This window comes from Tachysurus vachellii, chromosome 25 (genome assembly GCF_030014155.1).
Source record: "Tachysurus vachellii isolate PV-2020 chromosome 25, HZAU_Pvac_v1, whole genome shotgun sequence".
NCBI classification, from domain to species: domain Eukaryota; kingdom Metazoa; phylum Chordata; class Actinopteri; order Siluriformes; family Bagridae; genus Tachysurus; species Tachysurus vachellii.
Window position 1 is genome coordinate 3,280,458 of NC_083484.1, and position 19,543 is coordinate 3,300,000.

The 19,543-nt window shown below is 42.8% G+C and overlaps 1 protein-coding gene across 5 annotated transcripts in view; it reads left to right on the forward strand.

Moving 5' to 3' along the window:
* oxsr1b (oxidative stress responsive kinase 1b) overlaps positions 1-19,543 on the forward strand; it is a 45,196-nt gene that overhangs the window by 14,757 nt on the left and 10,896 nt on the right. For 4 of the 5 annotated variants that reach the window (XM_060861820.1, XM_060861821.1, XM_060861822.1 and 1 more), the window contains exons 3-6: positions 2,472-2,580; positions 9,847-9,988; positions 15,150-15,205; positions 18,089-18,198. In XM_060861820.1, coding sequence (XP_060717803.1) covers positions 2,472-2,580; positions 9,847-9,988; positions 15,150-15,205; positions 18,089-18,198 — 417 coding nt within the window. The remainder of the gene's footprint in view (positions 1-2,471; positions 2,581-9,846; positions 9,989-15,149; positions 15,206-18,088; positions 18,199-19,543) is intronic. The other variant, XM_060861824.1, reaches the window with a different exon arrangement.

Genomic DNA, 19,543 nt, shown 5'->3' on the forward strand with positions numbered 1-19,543 from the left:
ACCTTAAGTCGTGTATTCACCACTCAAAGATGTCCTTAGATTATTCATGACGCACCGGTTTGAGGGGACACCGCACCTTAGACAGTCCTATATCCTTGGGCTTGCAGGCTGCAACGTGCAGGTTATTAGAGTCTAAACCATGGCAAAAAAGCAGGTTTTAGGTTGTACGTTTTCCTTTCTGAAATTTTATGAGAGCTATTAACGGAGGAGTGCGGTCCATAAAACCTGAGTCATTAACTAATCGGTTAAAGCAGATCCAGGACACACATGAAACTGGCAGAATCTTGTTCTTTAGAAGCCATTTCATGAACCGCAACCACTCCTTAACGGGTTCAGCATGAACTGCGCTCGATTTAACATCACATTGAAATCGGTAAAGATGCTTGTCGGGTCTATAAACTAGGTTTTGTTTTTTAAAACAAGGACACGGACGTTTTAGCTAGCCAAACGATATAGGATTGCTCCAGCAGGTACGTTGTGTCAGAGCGGCGTGTCCACATATTCCCATTAGCCGAGATTTTAAACTAGGCAATTTCTAAAATAAATCAACAAAGTTAGGGCTATATAATAAAAGCCAAAACTCCCTTTGGGTCAGTGGATGTCACCTTAAGCTTGTGTCAGATGATCTTAAATTTTAACATTAGTTGGTTGTTGATGATTTCTTGTCATGTTTCTGCAAGTTTAGGTTCTTGCTCATGATCAGATTTGTTCTGTAAGTTCCCATTCCCATGAAAACGCTATTAAGATCGGATCATACGTTCAGCAAGGATTATTCGCACATAACGAGGGGTTTGTTATCGGTGATTCAGTAGTAAGGATGTTGTGTAAGGTATTTTACACAAATGGTATTTACACCAGCATATAAAATTATTCGCCTGTCAGTTGAGTTTTTAACTAAAAGGTTGCAGTGAAGTATCGATGATAAAACGTCCAAGTTTAGCTGATTAAAGATCGGAAGTGCAAATCCATAACACACGGCCAACAAACAGATTAATGCCAAGTAGACAGATTCCACTGGAACAGGAAGCCTGATACCAGTCTAGAGTTGTGGCAGGGGGGTGATTTTGAAGGATAGTTTGGGCTTTCAGAGTCAACATTACCTCAGCCATCTCTCATGTGGGGTGTAAAGGCTTTGACACAGTTTTAGTGACGCACCTACTGAGACGAAGAGGAGAGAGACTATTTATATTGTCCAATGCACTCTGGCCTATTTTTCCTTTGATCTTTGATTTTTTTTAATAAATTTTTTTTAGATGTATCTATTACTCACTTAGTACTGTTAAATAAAGTGCTTCAGCTTCTGAGAAATGTTTAATCTTAATTTGTACCGCACGTCGTACAAGTCTGTAATTACCAGAGGTGGGAGTAAGTCACGCACGTGCAAGTCACAAGTAAGTCTCGAGTCATGAATGTCAAGTCAAAGTCAAGTCGCGTCTTTTTTTAATATTTGTCAAGCAAGTCTCAAATTTGCGACTTAAGACTGGCTCGAGTCAAGTCCCCATCTCTGAGTCATTTAACTCAAGTCCGAGTCAAGCCTCAAGTCATGAATGTCAAGTCAAGTCGCGTCTTTTTTTTAATATTTGTCGAGCAAGTCTCAAATTTGCGACTTAAGTCTGACTCGAGTCAAGTCGAGTCCCCCATCTCCGAGTCATTTAACTCAAGTCTGATTCAAGTCTCAAGTCATGAATGTCAAGTCAGTCAAGTCGAGTCTTTTTTTAATATTTGTCAAGCAAGTCTCAAGTCTCAAATTTGCGACTTAAGTCTGACTCGAGTCGCGTCCCCATCTCTGAGTTATTTAACTCAAGTCCGAGTCAAGCCTCAAGTCATGAATGTCAAGTCAAAGTCAAGTCGCGTCTTTTTTTTAATATTTGTCAAGCAAGTCTCAAATTTGGGACTTAAGTCCGACTCGAGTCAAGTCGAGTACCCCATCTCCGAGTCATTTAACTCAAGTCTGATTCAAGTCTCAAGTCATGAATGTCAAGTCAAAGTCAAGTCGAGTCTTTTTTTTTAAATATTTGTCAGGCAAGTCTCAAGTCTCAAATTTGCGACTTAAGTCTGACTCGAGTCACGTCCTATGACTCGAGTCCCCCATCTATGTTAATTACGGTAAAGATCTATTTGACTTGGATGTTAAATCCCTGTGACCCCAAAGATCTCGGAATTACAATTCATCAAGTTTCTTTTCCACCATTATATCTAATATCACCTGGCTGTTATTTTTTCCTGATGCATTAAATAAAGCAGATAATATTTACACACCCTTCATCATATTATGCCATCCAATGCCAAATATCTCCTGACTCAGGAATCTACTCTGGGATTATAACGAGTCATGCTTCATGCATGCAGGATCAGTGGGTTCTAAGATATTATATATATATATATACACACATACGTGTCAAACGGAGTCGACCCGCATGTACAAACGATGCTGACTGGTTTTTCCTACTTCTGTTTCTCTTTCTCTGCAGAAAGAGATCCAGGCCATGAGCCAGTGCCACCATCCTAACATTGTGTCATACTATACCTCCTTCGTAGTGAAAGACGAGCTGTGGCTGGTTATGAAGCTTCTAAGCGGTGGTAAGTGGACCTCTTTTACCATATGTGTTTTTTTTTTTTTATTTAAGCTCGTGAAAAGATCTCACCGTTGTCGCAAGGTTGCTTGATTTCTCATTGAAAAAGATACCGCTTCCTTCTGGACCGAGGAGTTATTTCAGCAAATGTCTAGAGTAGGATCAACATTAAGCACTGATGAATACCATAACGATCAGCCATAACGATAAAACCACCCAAACAGCACTGACCCGTTGAGGCTTGGACTCCACAAGAGCTTCGAATGTGTGCTGTGGTATCTGTCATCAAGAGCATTAACAGCAGATCCTTTAAATCCTGTTAGTTGCGAGGTGGGGCCTCTGTGCGTCGGACAGTCGAGTCAAAACGTTGTCAGGTTCCTCAAACCATTAACAAGTTTACAGAGTAGCAAGGGCAAAGTATCCTTCTGAAAGAGGACACTGCTGTTAGGTAATGCCGTTGAGGTATATTTGGTCTGATTGGGACGGTCAAGGTAACATCAACATGCATGCAGGACCCATGGCTTCCCAGCAGAACATTTAGGCAAGGCAAGGCAAGTTTATTTGTATAGCACATTTCATACACAGAGGTCATTCAAAGTGCTTTACATAGAAATTAGAAAACAGTTTATAAGAGAAAAAAAATATGCATGTAAAAATAAGAGACATACGATAAAATCGTAATAAAAACAAAGAACAATTAAAGAAAATAAATGTGATTTCAATAAAAACAGTTTAAAATATGTTAAAAAGAATAAAACAGGAGTAAAAGTGATTTGGATAAAAAGTGCAGTCATTGTGAAGCAGCACAGTGATCATTTAGTAAATACAGAGTTAAACAGATGTGTTTTTAATCTTGATTTAAAAGTGTCTACTGTTGAAGCACATCTGATCTCTTCTGGAAGCTGATTCCAGCTATAGGTGACGTAATAACTAAATGCTGACGCACCTTGTTTTGAGTGAACCCTCGGTATCTCTAACTGACCTGATCCTAATGATCCGAGTCGTCTGCTTGGTTTATATTCAATTAGCATATCTGTAATGTATTTCGGTCCTAAGCCGTGAAGTGATTTATAAACGAGTAACAATACTTTAAAATCTATTCTAAATGGAACTGGAAGCCAGTGTAAGGACCTGAGGACCGGAGTGATGTGCTCAGATTTTTTGGTTCTGGTCAGAATTCTGGCAGCAGCGTTCTGTATGAGCTGCAGCTGTCTAATGGTCTTTTTGGGGATCCCAGTAAGGAGTCCGTTGCAATAATCCACCCTGCTGGTGATGAAAGCATGGACAAGTTTCTCTAAGTCCTGTCTTGATTTACTCAGAGCTTAGGGATGCACTTACTCAGAACAGCGTAACAGATATTGGGTCATCGGGTAGGCGTGGCCTATTTGATAAACTAACCCTAACCATAGTTTTTGGTTGTTTATTTGTTTTCTAAAATAAATCTACCTGTATGACTGTTTTGTCCTTCGTATTATGCTCTTTTTTTGTGAAAGAGGGCGTTTTTTTTTTTCCAAGAAACAAGCCCACTTTACGTCGTAGTAACGAAACCCCTGGAATTTAGTGAATGCCCCAGAGCTTAACACATGCACATTACAATATTCACATAGCGCATCTTGGTGCCATCACTTCCCCAGTTAAGCGAAGCGACAGCATCTGCCCGTCTACCCGATGTCAAAGAAATCGTAAATCATCAAACAGACCACCTGCTTCCGTTGCACCATGTTCCATTTTAACAAGGTAATCACTGTTATCTAGTGGCTTTAATGCTGCGGCTGATTGACGTATATATCAGAACGGACATTGTACTAAACGACATTTCTCTAGCTTGTCTGTCGTCACCAAAATAATCATACACAGTTGGCATTGGAGAACGGTCAGGAGTTCATTCTTTTATCATCATATATCATATGTAATTGTTTTATTTTTGGTCAGGTCATGGTGGATCTGGAGCCCTTGAACACTGGCCACGGTGCAGGATGTTTCCTGATAATAGATACTGATATTGAACATTTACTGTTGTGCAAATTGACTAAAAAGTTTAGCTTATGTATTCTCGCGCTCTCCTCACACAGCAGACCATGTGGTGTGTTTTCATTCCAAGCCTCATTAACAAAAAAAAAAAGGTAACCGATTTAATGCAGATGGTAATAAGAGTGATCTTGTGTGGGCGTGTAGAGCTTACATGAGTGTTAGTCTGGGTCTGCCAAGCGCTCCCTCACTGTGCTAATCACAGGGCTGAGGAAATAAACAGCACAGAGTCTCACTGCTGCTGCTGCTGCTGCTGCTGCTGCTGCAGCCACATTTCCCTCACAGCACAATATGACAGGAAAAGGAAGCTGTACTTAATACAAGCAGATATTCGCCGCACTGTTTGTCATCGTCACGGTAGACCAGTAATTTGAGGAATTTTTATAGAGGGAGTGTGATGATGCACTCTGTAACCCCAAGCTGCAGTTCACTCCCTTTACAGTGCAGACTGCAGAGCGGTGATACGTTTTCAGTCCTGATTTATTTGGTGTAATCAGCAGACAGGAGGATTACAGGCTGCTGTGACAGAGAGATGGAGAGTGTTTCCCTGATGCAGACTTAAATTCCTTTTTCCTCCTGTTATTTTACACATTTGTACAGAATATGCATTATTTGATTTGCAGGTTTTAGATCAGGTTGTGAAACCATCACAGATGTAGGGAATAGCTGACACTAACTTTAGTGAGACCTGGGGGGTAAAAACGATCACGCCTGAACAGTTGGGTACCACAAACGCGTATCGTTTTGTCTGGTCTGGGAGGTGCAAAGGCCATGCATCTTTTTACTGGGACTGACATGCAAAGATTAAGCTTCCTTTAATCTGGACTGACAGTCAGAAAGGCCACACCTCTTTTTTTACTGGAATTACCAGATGTGAAGCCCAAGCCTCTTGTTACAGAGACTGTCTGACTCAACGTCCCACTTTTACTGACTCCAGCAGGTACAAAGATCACACTTCTTTCGCTGAGACTGACAGGCACAGAAGCCACACCTCCTTTTACTGGGATTGACAGGCACAGAAGCCACACCTCCTTTTACCGGGACTAACAGGCACACAAGCCACACCTCCTTTTACCGGGACTGACAGGCACACAAGCCACACCTCCTTTGTACTAGGACTGACAGGCACAGAAGCCACACCTCCTTTTACCGGGACTAACAGGCACACAAGCCACACCTCCTTTTACCGGGACTGACAGGCACACAAGCCACACCTCCTTTGTACTAGGACTGACAGGCACACAAGCCACACCTCCTTTTACTGGGACTGACAGGCACACAAGCCACACCTCCTTTTACCGGGACTGACAAGCACACAAGCCACACCTCCTTTGTACTACGACTGACAGGCACACAAGCCACACCTCCTTTTTCCCGGGACTGACAGGCACACAAGCCACACCTCCTTTTACCGGGACTGACAGACACACAAGCCACACCTCCTTTGTACTATGACTGACAGGCACAGAAGCCACACCTCCTTTTACTGGGACTGACAGGCACACAAGCCACACCTCCTTTTTACTAGGACTGACAGGCACAGAAGCCACACCTCCTTTTACTGGGACTGTCAAGCACACAAGCCACACCTCCTTTTACCGGGACTGACAGGCACAGAAGCCACACCTCCTTTTACTGGGACTGTCAAGCACACAAGCCACACCTCCTTTTACCAGGACTGACAGGCACAGAAGCCACACCTCCTTTTACTGGGACTGACAGGCACACAAGCCACACCTCCTTTTACCAGACTGACAGGCACAGAAGCCACACCTCCTTTTACTGGGACTGACAGGCACACAAGCCACACCTCCTTTTACCAGACTGACAGGCACAGAAGCCACACCTCCTTTTACTGGGATTGATTAGCATAGAGGCCACACCTCCTTTTACTAGGACTGATTAGCATAGAGGCCACACCTCCTTTTACCGGGACAGATGATTATAGAGGCCACACCGTATTTGACTGGGACTGACATGCACTTTTCTTGGCATTGATGGAGAGATGAACGCAGTCTAAAGGAGATTGATGATGTAGTAATAATAATAATGATAATAAGTAGAATGAACGTGTTTTTTGTAGCGTTACAGAGATCTAAAGTTGATATTAAGAGATGTATAATATACATAAATATACATATACTACATATGTAGTCTATTTTTTTGTTTGTTTTAAATAATCTTAACGGTACTTTTTTTGTTAGATTGTTAGCGATGATCTGCACTTATGCTTTTAAAGGGCCAAAAAGGGCCCCATATCTGCACATGGCATTTTCCCTCTGCTCGTAGTTTTTTACACTAAAACAGATGCTTGCTATGCATCTCTAGCCCCTCCTTCACGGACACACTGATCCTCCTCGCGTCATTGGCTTGGCATGGCTCTGTGCTCTTTGGCCTAGTAGGCGTGTGTTAACGTGCCTCCCATGCGAAAGCATAGCTTACAGGAAACCAGAAATGTTAGTTCCAACAACTTTCGGACAAAGAGTCTTTGCCTGCAGTGTAAGCTGTGCTAACTGCAGCACAGAGAGCGGGGCCTGCTTTTCCGTTCAGCACCGAGAGAGATGTCTGGGGAGAGCTCCAATTACAGATATTTCCAAGAAACCCTGGAAAGAGCACAAGGATTTGTATCAAGCATATGCTTCATATGCCAATGCAAATTGTGTGAAATGAGAAATTATTTTAGATACAACCTGCCTGCCAGCTCAGTGGGGTTAAAATATACACGCTATATATAGAGAGCAGTGTAGTATTTATCATAGGATTTGGATAAAACAATTTTTACATTTGAATTTGCACATAAGAGCAACGTCCTTGTAAGTGGATTCATACATTTCAGTTAAACAAATTAAATCCATTAAAGAAAGCAGAGGAATTAAACAGCAGCAGGCGTTTCAGTAAGCAGCAGAGCTAACCGTTTTCACTTTATTTTACCAAACTCATCTTAATCCTTAGTAAGAGCTTCCCATGCTTCTCTGACCCCAGTGCACTCTGAAATAAATTTGTTATCGAGCGACTTAGAGATCGAGAGGATCCTAACACTAAAGTACCAATAACGATGTTCCTGGTGTTGGCTCGAGCAAATTAAATAGTCTTTCTGGCTGCATCAGCAGCAGCTGCTTCAGGGCCTTGACAAGAGCCAACGTCTCCAGGGACAGGTCATAGTTTTATTTTCTGCACTCTGAGTTGGTATGGATGTCCCACTGAGGGTTGAGTTGAGAGTGACAATGAAATCAGTATTGCTTTTTACTATTTCAGAATGTTCGTTATGAGAATAGTAACGAGCGACGCACGGTCGGTCTCGAGCAGAGATGGCTAAGGCTCTTGTTCAACAGTCGACGCTTGGCGGTTCTGGGGCTTGAACTACCAACCTTTTGATCGTTAACCCAGAGCCTTAACCTTGGCTGATGTCAAACACGGTTAAAAACACACCATCACGTAGATCGAGAAACTAGATGCGTTCTAACTGCCCCTTGGTGTTTTTACTAATCAGCAAGGAGAACCTGCAAGGAAATATCACACAGATGGAAATCATGCTGCTGTAAGGCATTTGGTTCTTTTCTTCCTAAGAGTATTATTTATACAGTATGAAGATCTAGCAGTTAAGTCAGTACTTGTTCCCATTTGTTACAGCACGCTCCTTCCAGATGTCACTATCTACACAAACCCCTCCTCTGCCTCCAGGTTTTGGCTCATCTTCAAGGTCCACTTAAGTAATAAAGACGCTCTTGTACCACCTAATGGTTTGGCTTCTGTCCCAATAAAAGTCATGGGAAAATGTCATGGAGTCAGCAGCGTAATTTACCTCGGAGCGCTTGTATTATTAGCTGCTGCTTGCCTTTCCTGTCAAGAAGAATCTATTTTTGTGGTTTTGCTTGATCTAAATAAGCGACGGCTTCCTTCAGCGTTTCGCAGATAGAAGCCGATAAAGGACACGGTGTAGTGGTCGTCTGACGAAGCACTGGAATTTGTTTGCTTCTTCTGCACATTCGTAACACAGAGTTAAATAATAGGAGTTTGCTAAAATGATCGGTTACTGTTTAGCCTGAAGTGATGGCGTAATTGATGCCTGCATTCTTCAAGCAAAGTGTTGTGCAGGATAAGTGGTTAAGGCTCTGCTTTAGTAATCAGAAGATCAGGAGTTAAAGCCCCAGAATGTCTAAGATGACACTGTAGGGCTCCTGAACAAGGTCCTTATACCTGCCTGCTTCAAATATCGTCGCTGTCGGGCGGAATCCTGGTATCTCCAAAACCGTTACTTTTCAGGAAATTAAAAAAACGCCGTACCTTATCTGCAGTGCACAGGGTTTAGTCCGCGTTGCAGTGGATTGTCTTGCGCTAAATTCCTGTCCTCAGACGAGCACCAGAACTATCGGGGGGTCAAGATTTTTTTTTCTTTGAGCCCGGTGTTTTGAAGACATTTACCTCAGAACACGTGTTGATTCGTTGCGACTCTTCTTGAGGAGAAATATGCCGTGAAGCTCTCCCACGGAGTGAGGAAGAGGTGGACAGTTGAAGTGTCCAATGGAGTTATGAGATTTGCGCTCAAGCTATTTTCAAGACTTTAGTTTGGTTAATAACTTGTAAAAATAACAGACCCACGTGGGGACTGACCAATAGCATCGATATGTGAAAAAATATGAAATTGACCAAATTCGGACATACGAGGTTTCCGCCCGACAGCGACGATATGCTTCATAACAAGCTGAGATATGCAATTAAAAGACTAGACTTTCTGTGCTTTATGTTTATGTGAGACCATTTTTTGCCAGTTTTACTATTCTCGTTCACCTCAGGGAGGTTGAAGGGTCAGATGTGCTTCCTCTGAGAGCTTTTATACCAGCCAACACATTTGCTCTGTGCCACATCACACTGAGAAAATTGCTAACTTCCCTCTTCCGCATCCCTGAGCTCACAGATGCCACTAATTGGCTAGCTCTCTCTCTCTAATCCTGCCACTTGTACTTTGAAAGAAGTGACGTGGTTCTGACAGAAGGGTGCTCATTACCTTACGAACACTTTACTGAATAACACAAGCCGCTGAGTTCGATGTCTGAGACAGGAAAAACATCAACACACACAAACAAAGAACTTTAACGGCATCAGTGCTGAGACGTTATATAACGACGTGCAGACGGTGAGCAAAGACACTTATTGATGGATCTTGATGAGGCAGGCCACCGAGCTGCTGTTACAAATGCCATCCAAGGATTCTGATGATGTATCGTTTGTGTTCTCTGCCCATCAGGGTCTGTGCTGGACGTGATAAAACACATCATTTCACGAGGGGAGCATAAAACCGGAGTGCTGGACGAGCCCAGTATAGCCACCATTCTGAAAGAGGTTTTACAAGGACTTGAGTACTTGCACAAAAACGGGCAGATTCACAGGTAAGGAACTCCACATATACACGCGCACACACACACACACACACACACACACACACACACACACACACACACACACACACACACACACACACACACACACACACACACACAATTACTTGAGTCTCAGTAGAAGGGACTGGAAGCTTCTTAAGAAAAAGTTTGGCTTATTTAATATATTTATTCTGACCAAGTCGGTATAATTCCAGTCGAAGCTGCACACCAGTATGTTCTTCATTATCATTTCTGATACTCGGTTTTGCAAAGCTTGAGCTAATATATCACCCGTTAAAGACTCCGTACATAACCCTACACCCTGAGCTACAACACATTGCGCTCACTGTCGTGGAAGCTGAGCTCAAGTCTCAATATAACTTTGTGACTCTGGATTATTCTGAGACATGCTGAAAGCTGACAGATGTGTTGACTTTAAAGGTACTTCTAGTTCGTGCACGACTCCACCTTTCAACTCTAGATAAATCAGTAGCCCGGGCACCTGAAACAAGCAGAGAATTTTTTATTTTTATTTGCACAAATACAAGTCCCAGCACTGCTAAGCTGCTACTGTTGGGCCCTTGAGCAAGGCCCTTAACCCTCTGTGCTTCAGCGGTGCTATATCATATCTGACCCTGCGCTCTGACCCCAACCTACAAAGATGGGATATATACGAAGGAAGACGTTCACTGTGCTGTAATGTACATGTGACAAAAATAAAGGCTTCTCTTCTTCTACATAATACATCATTAAAGCTGAAAGGCCGGATAACTCATAACTGCTCTGTACAACCGTGCCGAGCAGAAAAGCATCTCCGAATGCACAATACTGCTAATACTAGCTCTAATAAAAGCTCGGATAAAAATTTAGTAACGTATAACCTGTCATCGTCCTAGTAGACTTCATTTTCTGTCGTTTTAATAACCGAATGCTTGTAATCCCCCAGGCTTTGACGCCTCCTACGCCTTTCGACGTTTTGTCGTTTTAAACGAATGCGTTTTATATCGATTTCTTTAACAGTGTTGGCGATGTCATCCACACCCTGAGTAATACTTCAAGTATCAGGCTTTAAAAACACTCTTGTTATGTCTTTAATTGGAGTACAGCCAGCAGAAATAATAGGGGTTGATTTATGAAGCCTGTGGAGACGACATCTGGAAACCTAGCGCCAACTTTGCTCCGTCAGTAAAGCAATCCATCTTAGATATCTACGAACATTTAAATAATAACTTTACGGCGTACACGCGTTCAGCTCGTCAGCCTCGATGGCTTTAGTCCCGCTGTTGTTTTCCTGCTTCAGCGCCACCTACTAATCGACCCCTTCCCCAGAACAACTAAATCAACCTCATTTAAATTCTCTCCGTATTAATATTAATCGCACTCTTTTCCTGTCTTGTTTTCCGGGGCTAGTTAAAGCAGCCAGTGTCAATAATTCATGGCTCTTTAGCTTGGTTAAGTACCTGCACCTTACTTAGTGTGTGGCTCAGAATTTCAATCAGCAAGACGCTCTTTAGTACTTAGACACAGGTATCGTTCCTTAAAGAGCAAAGAACAAAAAGGCTCGGAATTATCAACGCACGGTTTTCCCGGATTGAAAATGAATTTAAATCGCCTGGGAATAAGGAACATGCTCCAGTACAATAGAGTGCGACTGATACTAAAGTTAGAGAGACAAATATATACTGTAGATTTAGTCATTTAGCAGAATTCGCAGAACTGTTTATTTAGCAGAAGCGTTTCTCCGGAGCGACTAAGCACTGAGGAAATACAAGCAAAGAGCAAAGAGATGTTTCACGCAGAGGACTTTTAAAGCTCTTTCTGTCTATTCAGTATGTTGGTAGTAAAATTGCCTTCTTGCTCAATAAGAATGCAGTTCCTTGACATGCCGCCTTGTCTTGAAGGAAAGCGTTAAATGTTCCATACAGGAAGCAAAAATGCGACTGCAATCGGATTAAATGGATGGTAAAGATCAGGCTGGAATTAGTGTACAAACTATCTAACGCCTTTAGACTGCTATTTTTTTTTTCCCTAGGTGGCTTTCTCTCTCGCAGTAAATAATAACAGTCTCTGAAGCTCTGCGGCTCCCATAGCAACCGCCGTCCTCTTGAAAGCCTGGTTCTGGGGCTTTTTTATTCACATGGAACAAACCCTGCTTATTTTCTGTCATGTCCTGTTTCGAAGCATCACACGGTCGCAGTACAGAAAAGTTCAAACGCAGAACTGTACTCATTGTACTGCAGCCACCTGGCAGACTGGTGATGAATTCTGAGTGAAGGTGTGCCTCAAGGTTCGGCTTTGGGACCGGTCATAGTTTAGTCTTAAGTTCGCAGATCTGATTTGTAGATATTTCCTATCAGGAATAAATACGTGCACTGTCGTGGCACGGGTTCGATCGGATTAGTGTCTGCAGAACAGATTAAAGAATTCCTCTTCTCTTTTACACTCCCACAGGCCCCTCTACTACATCCTGGAGGAAATGGTGCATTTTATTGGTAGCTTTATAACCTTGTGCTGGTTTTCTTTTTTTACTTACTGGTTTATTCCTGTTTTTGGAAGCTGAAGTGTTCTTATTGCACCAGGAAAGATGTCCTCATACACCAGGACTCTGGGATCAAGATATGCCCCCGAACCCATTTAGACAGTATCATAAACAAATGTTCCCTGTGAACTCATTGCATATACGTGTGATGTGCTTAGCGAGTCTGGCGCTAATTTGTTGTTTGCTGGTTTATTTTTGTTATCCCCTGAGAAGCCATAACGCTCAGGTTTCCATGTTAGCTGCTTAAGAAAAGAGAAAGCCTTCTTTTCTCATGCTCTATTTCCCCACTGCCCCTTAACGTCATTTTAGTCAGAAACCCAACACGAGAAAACCAGCGCTGGACAGACGCGTGACACGCAGACTCCAGCAGAAAAAAAACGACTGGGTGTTAACAGCTCTGACAGGATAAAAAGATCTACGATGGAGCAGTTGAAGGAGATGTAGATCAGAGCAGAGAGAGCGTCCTCAACAAGATGGACTGCTCCATTAGGCTGCATACAGCACAAACTTCCCAGGAGACCAACAACCGTTTCATCTGTTTATCACCATGAGTACGAGGCTGTGTGTGTGTGTGTGTGTGTGTGTGTGTGTAGGGGAAGAGAGCATCTATACATATGTGCTCATGTTATATAAGCACTGCAGGGTTTAACACAGCAGGGTCTCAGACTCCAGTCCAGATCAGTTCTAGAGTTCACACTGAACCATGAGAAACCCCACGCTGGAGGAAGATGGGGAAAGATTCTGTGCTCTGAACTGTGTGTGTGTGTGTGTGTGTGTGTGTGTGTGTGTGTGTGTGTGTGTGTGTGTGTGTGTGTGTGTGTGTGTGTGTGTTATCACAGTTTTGTTGTTTTACTGCTAATATATAATATATATCATTCAATATACCCAGATTTATATATGAAATGTATCATTATTCAAGACCATATTTATTCACCATGAAAAGGCCTGTCTGCCTGTCTGTCTGTCTATATTTCTCTGTCTGTCTGTCTGTCTATATTTCTGTCTCTGTCTGTCTGTCTATATTTCTGTCTCTGTCTGTCTGTCTGCCTGTCTATATTTCTGTCTCTCTGTCTGCCTGCCTGTCTGTCTGCATGTCTGTCTGCCTGCCTGTCTATATAATCAATCATATTTTTATCTGTCTGTCTCTTTAACTACCTTCCCTAAAATTCTGTCTGTCTGTTTGCCCCATAAACTATTCTATTATTTTCTGAAATTTCCTAACCCTGTCTGTCTCCCTGTCTGTCTCCCTGTCTGTCTCCCTGTCTGTCTCCCTGTCTGTCTCCTTGTCTGTCTCCTTGTCTGTCTGTCTGTCTGTCTGTCTGCCTGTCTGTCTGTCTGTCTTATATCTAGTTTGTGTATATATGGCGTACAGTCTGGTCCGACACACACCTGAAGGTTGTTGTTCATTGCCATGTTACTGGTTCCGCATCAGTTCTGTTTATGAAGAAAGAATAATTAGTGTGAGTTCTTCTCTTTCTGTACTCCACCAGACTCTGACTCATCTGGCACCGTGTGTGTGTGTGTGTGTGTGTGTGTGTGAGAGAGAGCTAAACATTTTACAGTTATTTGCCTCTGGAGAACAGAATTGGAGGCCACGCTTGCTCAGATATTGACTGTTTTATGACCTGGACTCGTGCGGCTCATCGGAACATCTTGAATAAAATATTTCCTGTGCTGCCCCCACATGGACAGTCGGGGCGAGGAAATCACACAGCATCTGAAAGGCTAATGTATTCATGTATTCAACAGTTTCACTGCTCTGACCTTTGATTATCAGTTAAGAGTCAGATTGAGAGTCAGCTAAATTTAATTGGGTGGCAGATTAATACACAGGAACCACTGTACTGAAATCTACTTCCAGTTATAGCAGGCTGCCTTTTTCTTCTTCTCACAGGCTCAGGCTCACCGAACGCGTCGATGTGATCTCGTCGTTTTCCATACGCCGTCTGTTCCGAGATGCTTTTCGGTTGTAAAGAGGAAGTTATTTGAGTTGCTGTGGCCTTTCTGTCAGGGAGTGTTTAACCTGTCAAACACTCGGACTGAAGATATTCCAATAAAACCACCACATTTCCTCATTATAGTAGAAAGCGAAGAAGGACAAGAAAGAAGGCAGAAGGTTTTAAATAAGCCGTAAAATGCTTTAGCGTGGGTGTAAATTGAACGGAATTTGACTTTCGGTCAGCTGGAGGTTCATCAGACAGTCTAGACACGCAGATGTTTCATGTTTCTCATCCTTTTCCTGTTTGTCTTCCCAAAATGATCCTTTTCCTTTGAACTGAGGTGACCTCCAGAAACAGCATTGGTCCAGGAGTCTGTCGCCATGACTACAGCTGGCAGGACAGTCCAGTTTGTGTTGGAGCATCACACACACACACACACACACACACACTGTCCTTAACTGAACGTGCTCCTTACCCACAGACCCAGAATTCATTCTTATATACGACAATATATTGACGTTTTACGGAATTTGATGTCATTTTTAACGCACTTTCTTTTTCACGATTGAGTGATTTAATGTTTATATTCATGCGCAATATGTTTCCCCACGTGCGTTCGGTCCCTCCCACAACGCGGTGCATGCGTGCGCGCTAAACTGTTTGCCTGCTGTGTGTTTGTGTGTGTTGGCAGGGATCTGAAGGCTGGAAACATCCTGCTGGGGGAAGACGGCTCTGTTCAGATCGCAGGTAACGTCACGCAGTGTGCACATTCCCATGATCCCACGTCACTCCCTTTACTGATTGGGTGTGTGACTTCAGTCTGTTTCACATCATTTAGCTCAGAGCACTCCTGATTTGAATGATTTACTCAGATCAAACACGCACACACACACACACCCACACACTCTCTCTCACACACACACACACACACGCACGCACGTACTCGCTGCTTTAGAAATCTGTAAAGCTCCAATTACGTTCATTTGGAGAAGGAGCTTACATGATGGAACGACGACCAAATCTCTATTAACCCTGGTATTAGCGATTAGTTCATGTTTAGTTCCTTACTAGTCATTGTTTTGTTTTTTTGGTCTCCCTGGAAACACATCTGCTCCGATTCTGACACACGGAGAACAGCGTGTATATTTCTCCGAGCATCCGTGTTTAAACCTTCTCAGACGATCTGAAGGCTTTCGGTGAAACTAATCTGTATATCAGCTTCTTACGTTAACAGACCTCTTCATCCACAATGACTTTATCTCATTTAGGGTTAAGGGCCTTACTCAGGGGCCTAGCAGCAGTCAGTAGAATCAGAATCAGTAGCCCAATGCCTTAAGCACTAAGCTACTGTTTCCTGTGAGCCAGAGACCTGAACTAAATCGGACAAACTATGACGAGCGCTAGGCTTTATAAAGGGCTCATAAAGGGTTTATAAAGGGTTGAACCACCAACCTTCTGATTAATAACCCAGAGCCTTAAGCAGTGAGCCACTCCTATCCCCACATTATTATTTCTTCTTCTTCTTCTTCTTCTTCTTCTTCTCCCCTTCATCTTCTTCTTCTTCTTCTCCTCCTCCTCCTCCTTCTCCTCCTTCTTCTTCTTCTTCTCCATCTTCTTCTCCCCTCCATCATCATCATCATCATCTTCTTCTTCTCCTCCTCCTCCTCCTCCTTCGCCTCCTTCTTCTTCTTCTCCATCTTCTTCTCCCCTCCATCATCATCATCTTCTTCTTCTTCTTCTTCTTCTCCATCTTCATCTTCTTCTCCCCTCCATCATCATCTTCTTCTCCCCTCCATCTTCTTCTTCTTCTCCCCTCCATCTTCTTCTTCTTCTCCCCTCCATCATCTTCTTCTCCTTCTTCTCCTTCTTCTTCTTCTCCCCTCCTTCTTCTTCTTCTTCTTCTTCTTCTTCTTCTTCTTCTTCTTCTTCTTTTCCCTCTTCCTTATCCTTCTTCTTCTTCTCTTCCCCTCCATCTTCTTCTCCTTCTTCTTCTTCTCCCCTCCTTCTTCTTCTCCCCTCCTTCTTCTTCTCCTTCTCCTTCTCCTTCTCCTTCTCCTTCTTCTTCTTCTTCTTCTTCTTCTTCTTCTCCCCCCTCCATCATCATCTTCTTCTCCCCTCCATCATCATCTTCTTCTCCCCTCCATCATCTTCTTCTTTTTCTTCTTCTCCTTCTTCTTCTCCTTCTGATCTTCTCCCCTCCTTCTTTTTCTCTCCTCCTTCTTCTTCTCCCCTCCTTCTTCTTCTCCCCTCCTTCTTCTTCTCCCCTCCTTCTTCTTCTCCCCTCCTTTTTCTTCTCCCCTCCTTCTTCTTCTTCTTCTTCTTCTTCTTCTTTTCCCTCTTCCTTATCCTTCTTCTTCTTCTCTTCCCCTCCATCTTCTTCTTCTTTTTCTTCTTCTCCTTCTTCTTCTCCCCTCCTTCTTCTCCTTCTTCTCCCCTCCTTCTCCTCCTTCTTCTTCTCCATCTTCTTCTCCCCTCCATCATCATCTTCTTCTCCCCTCCATCATCATCTTCTTCTCCCCTCCATCATCATCTTCTTCTCCCCTCCATCTTCTTCTTCTTCTCCCCTCCATCATCTTCTTCTTTTTCTTCTTCTCCTTCTCCTTCTTCTTCTTCTCCCCTCCTTCTGCTTCTCCCCTCCTTCTGCTTCTCCCCTCCTTCTTCTTCTCCCCTCCTTCTTCTTCTCCCCTCCTTCTTCTTCTTCTTCTTCTTCTTCTTCTTTTCCCTCTTCCTTATCCTTCTTCTTCTTCTCTTCCCCTCCATCTTCTTCTTCTTTTTCTTCTTCTTCTCCTTCTTCTTCTCCCCTCCTTCTTCTTCTCCCCTCCTTCTTCTCCTTCTTCTCCCCTCCTTCTTCTTCTCCCCTTCTTCTTCTCCCCTTCTTCTTCTCCCCTCCTTCTTCTTCTTCTTCTTCTTCTTCTTCTCCTCCTTCTCCTTCTCCTTCTTCTTACCACAACTCTTGTTCCTTTGCCTTGGTCTCCTTTAGGTGAACATGGACTTGCATCGCCTTATTAAAAAAAAAAAAGTGGTAGAAGGTGGACGCAGACACTGCCGTTACTCTCGGGGTGTCATTTAAGCCGACGGTTTCCTGGGCACCTCTTTTGAACGTGTGTCTGTGTATCGGAAGCAGCGCGAAAGTCAGGTTCGATGATCTGAACTCTCGCAAAAGGGCCGAAATTCCCATCACTAGTTAAAATTCACAAAGGCAGGAGGATTTTTTTTATTTATTTATTTATTTTTTTTGTATTCCGAGAGAAAAACCTTTGAAGATCAAAGACGTGAGAAACAAGCCGAGTGTATCAAAGTGTATCTGAAGCGTGCGCCTTCATGCCCCTGTTCGTTTTTGTTCCCATCATTTCCAAAGTGTCAGTTGTACGCCTGACGGGAATTTCTCACTCGCTGTTCACTCCACTGAGAGAATCTCTCCTTGATAAATGCTCACAGCTAAACCGCCGCTCGTTTGCTTCTCGTAACCAGGACACGAACGCGTGTGTTCTACATCGTATCACAACACACACCACAAACCTGTTTTGATCCATGTCTAATCTGAAAATCCAGACTTAAGATGTTATGACTGTGGGCAGTTTCCACACCCTTGTTTTTGTTTTGTTTTGTTTTTTTTAATTCTCTGTGCAGATTTCGGCGTAAGTGCCTTTTTATCCACCGGCGGTGACATCACCAGAAATAAAGTGCGCAAGACGTTCGTCGGGACGCCATGCTGGATGGCTCCTGAAGTCATGGAGCAGGTAAAACTCACACATGGAGATTCAGCTGATTACTGCATCCAACTAGAGTACGCAAGGATGTTGACTGAACACTGTACACTGAATACTGAACACTGAACACTGCTTCCTTAGACTAATGACTAATAACTGATGATTAATAGTGTTGTGTCTAGTGAGCCAGATGTTCAATGTTCATGTTTTGTCGTGTCCGTGTTCAGTATCGAATGCGGGTTAATACGAAGCTGGTGTGAAAGTAGACACTCAGAGCTTTAAGGATTTCTAGATTTTATCAGTATTTATGTTTTTCCCTTGAATACTAAGGCTCGATATATATTCATGGGAAAGTTCAGGAAAAGCAAAACAGTTCTTTTATTCCTAAACGGATGCTTTATTTTTTAAGTAAATGATGATTTCTGACCCATTTCTGCTCTCTGAGACGAACGTGTTTGTTCGTAAGAGCTAAAATTTGAAGCTGTTTATCTTCAACCACTATAATTCTGTGTAAGGTTATAAACACGCGTCTCGCACTGAGCACATGTCTCACACTGAACACACGTCTCACACTGAACACGTGTCTCACACTGAACAGTCCTGACTCGTGTTACATCAGACTCAGAATCATTTCATTTGTTTATACTCATTGAAAACGTCCCATAAGTCGAAAAGTGGTAATAATAATAATAATAATAATAATAAAAAATAATAAATAATAATAATAACTAGATTTGTAAAGTTCGTCACGACAAAATTTGATGTTGGCTTTGACGAGGCAAGTATTCGCAAAGGCCGGTGCTTTTTGGAGGCGAGTGGACATAAGGGTCAGTGTTACTTTTGGAGGCAAGTGGACAGAAAGATAGGGTGCCAAAACATTTGGAGGCAAGTGGAGACGAGCATGTGATGTCATCCGAATACTCCTGAGGAAGTTCCCCTCATTGTTCTGAGTGTTTTGATATGTCACATGCCCATGTTGTAAAAGGTTTTTTGATTTTGCATATTTTGTGGCACAACCGAAAGGCCAGTCGGTACACCAATTTAAAGGTTTGTTCAGAGTATCACCCTAAAGGAGCTGGCTGAGTTTGGTGTAGATAGTTCGAAAGCTTGCCGAGTTATAAACCTCCAAAGTTTATAATGGGAGTCTATGGGAAAAAAGGCCATTTTGAGACCCGGTACCGGAAGTACCGGTACTCGGATCGCTTAGAAAAGTAATAGCAACAAACTTCAGACCAGGGTCTACAACATATCTGAATATGGTGCATGTGGCTCGAAAGCCCTAGGAGGAGTTACTATTTATACATTTTTGTCTAAGCTTAAATAGGAAAACAGAATGTTGGCTTCTACAAAGCCAACATAATAATAATAATAATAA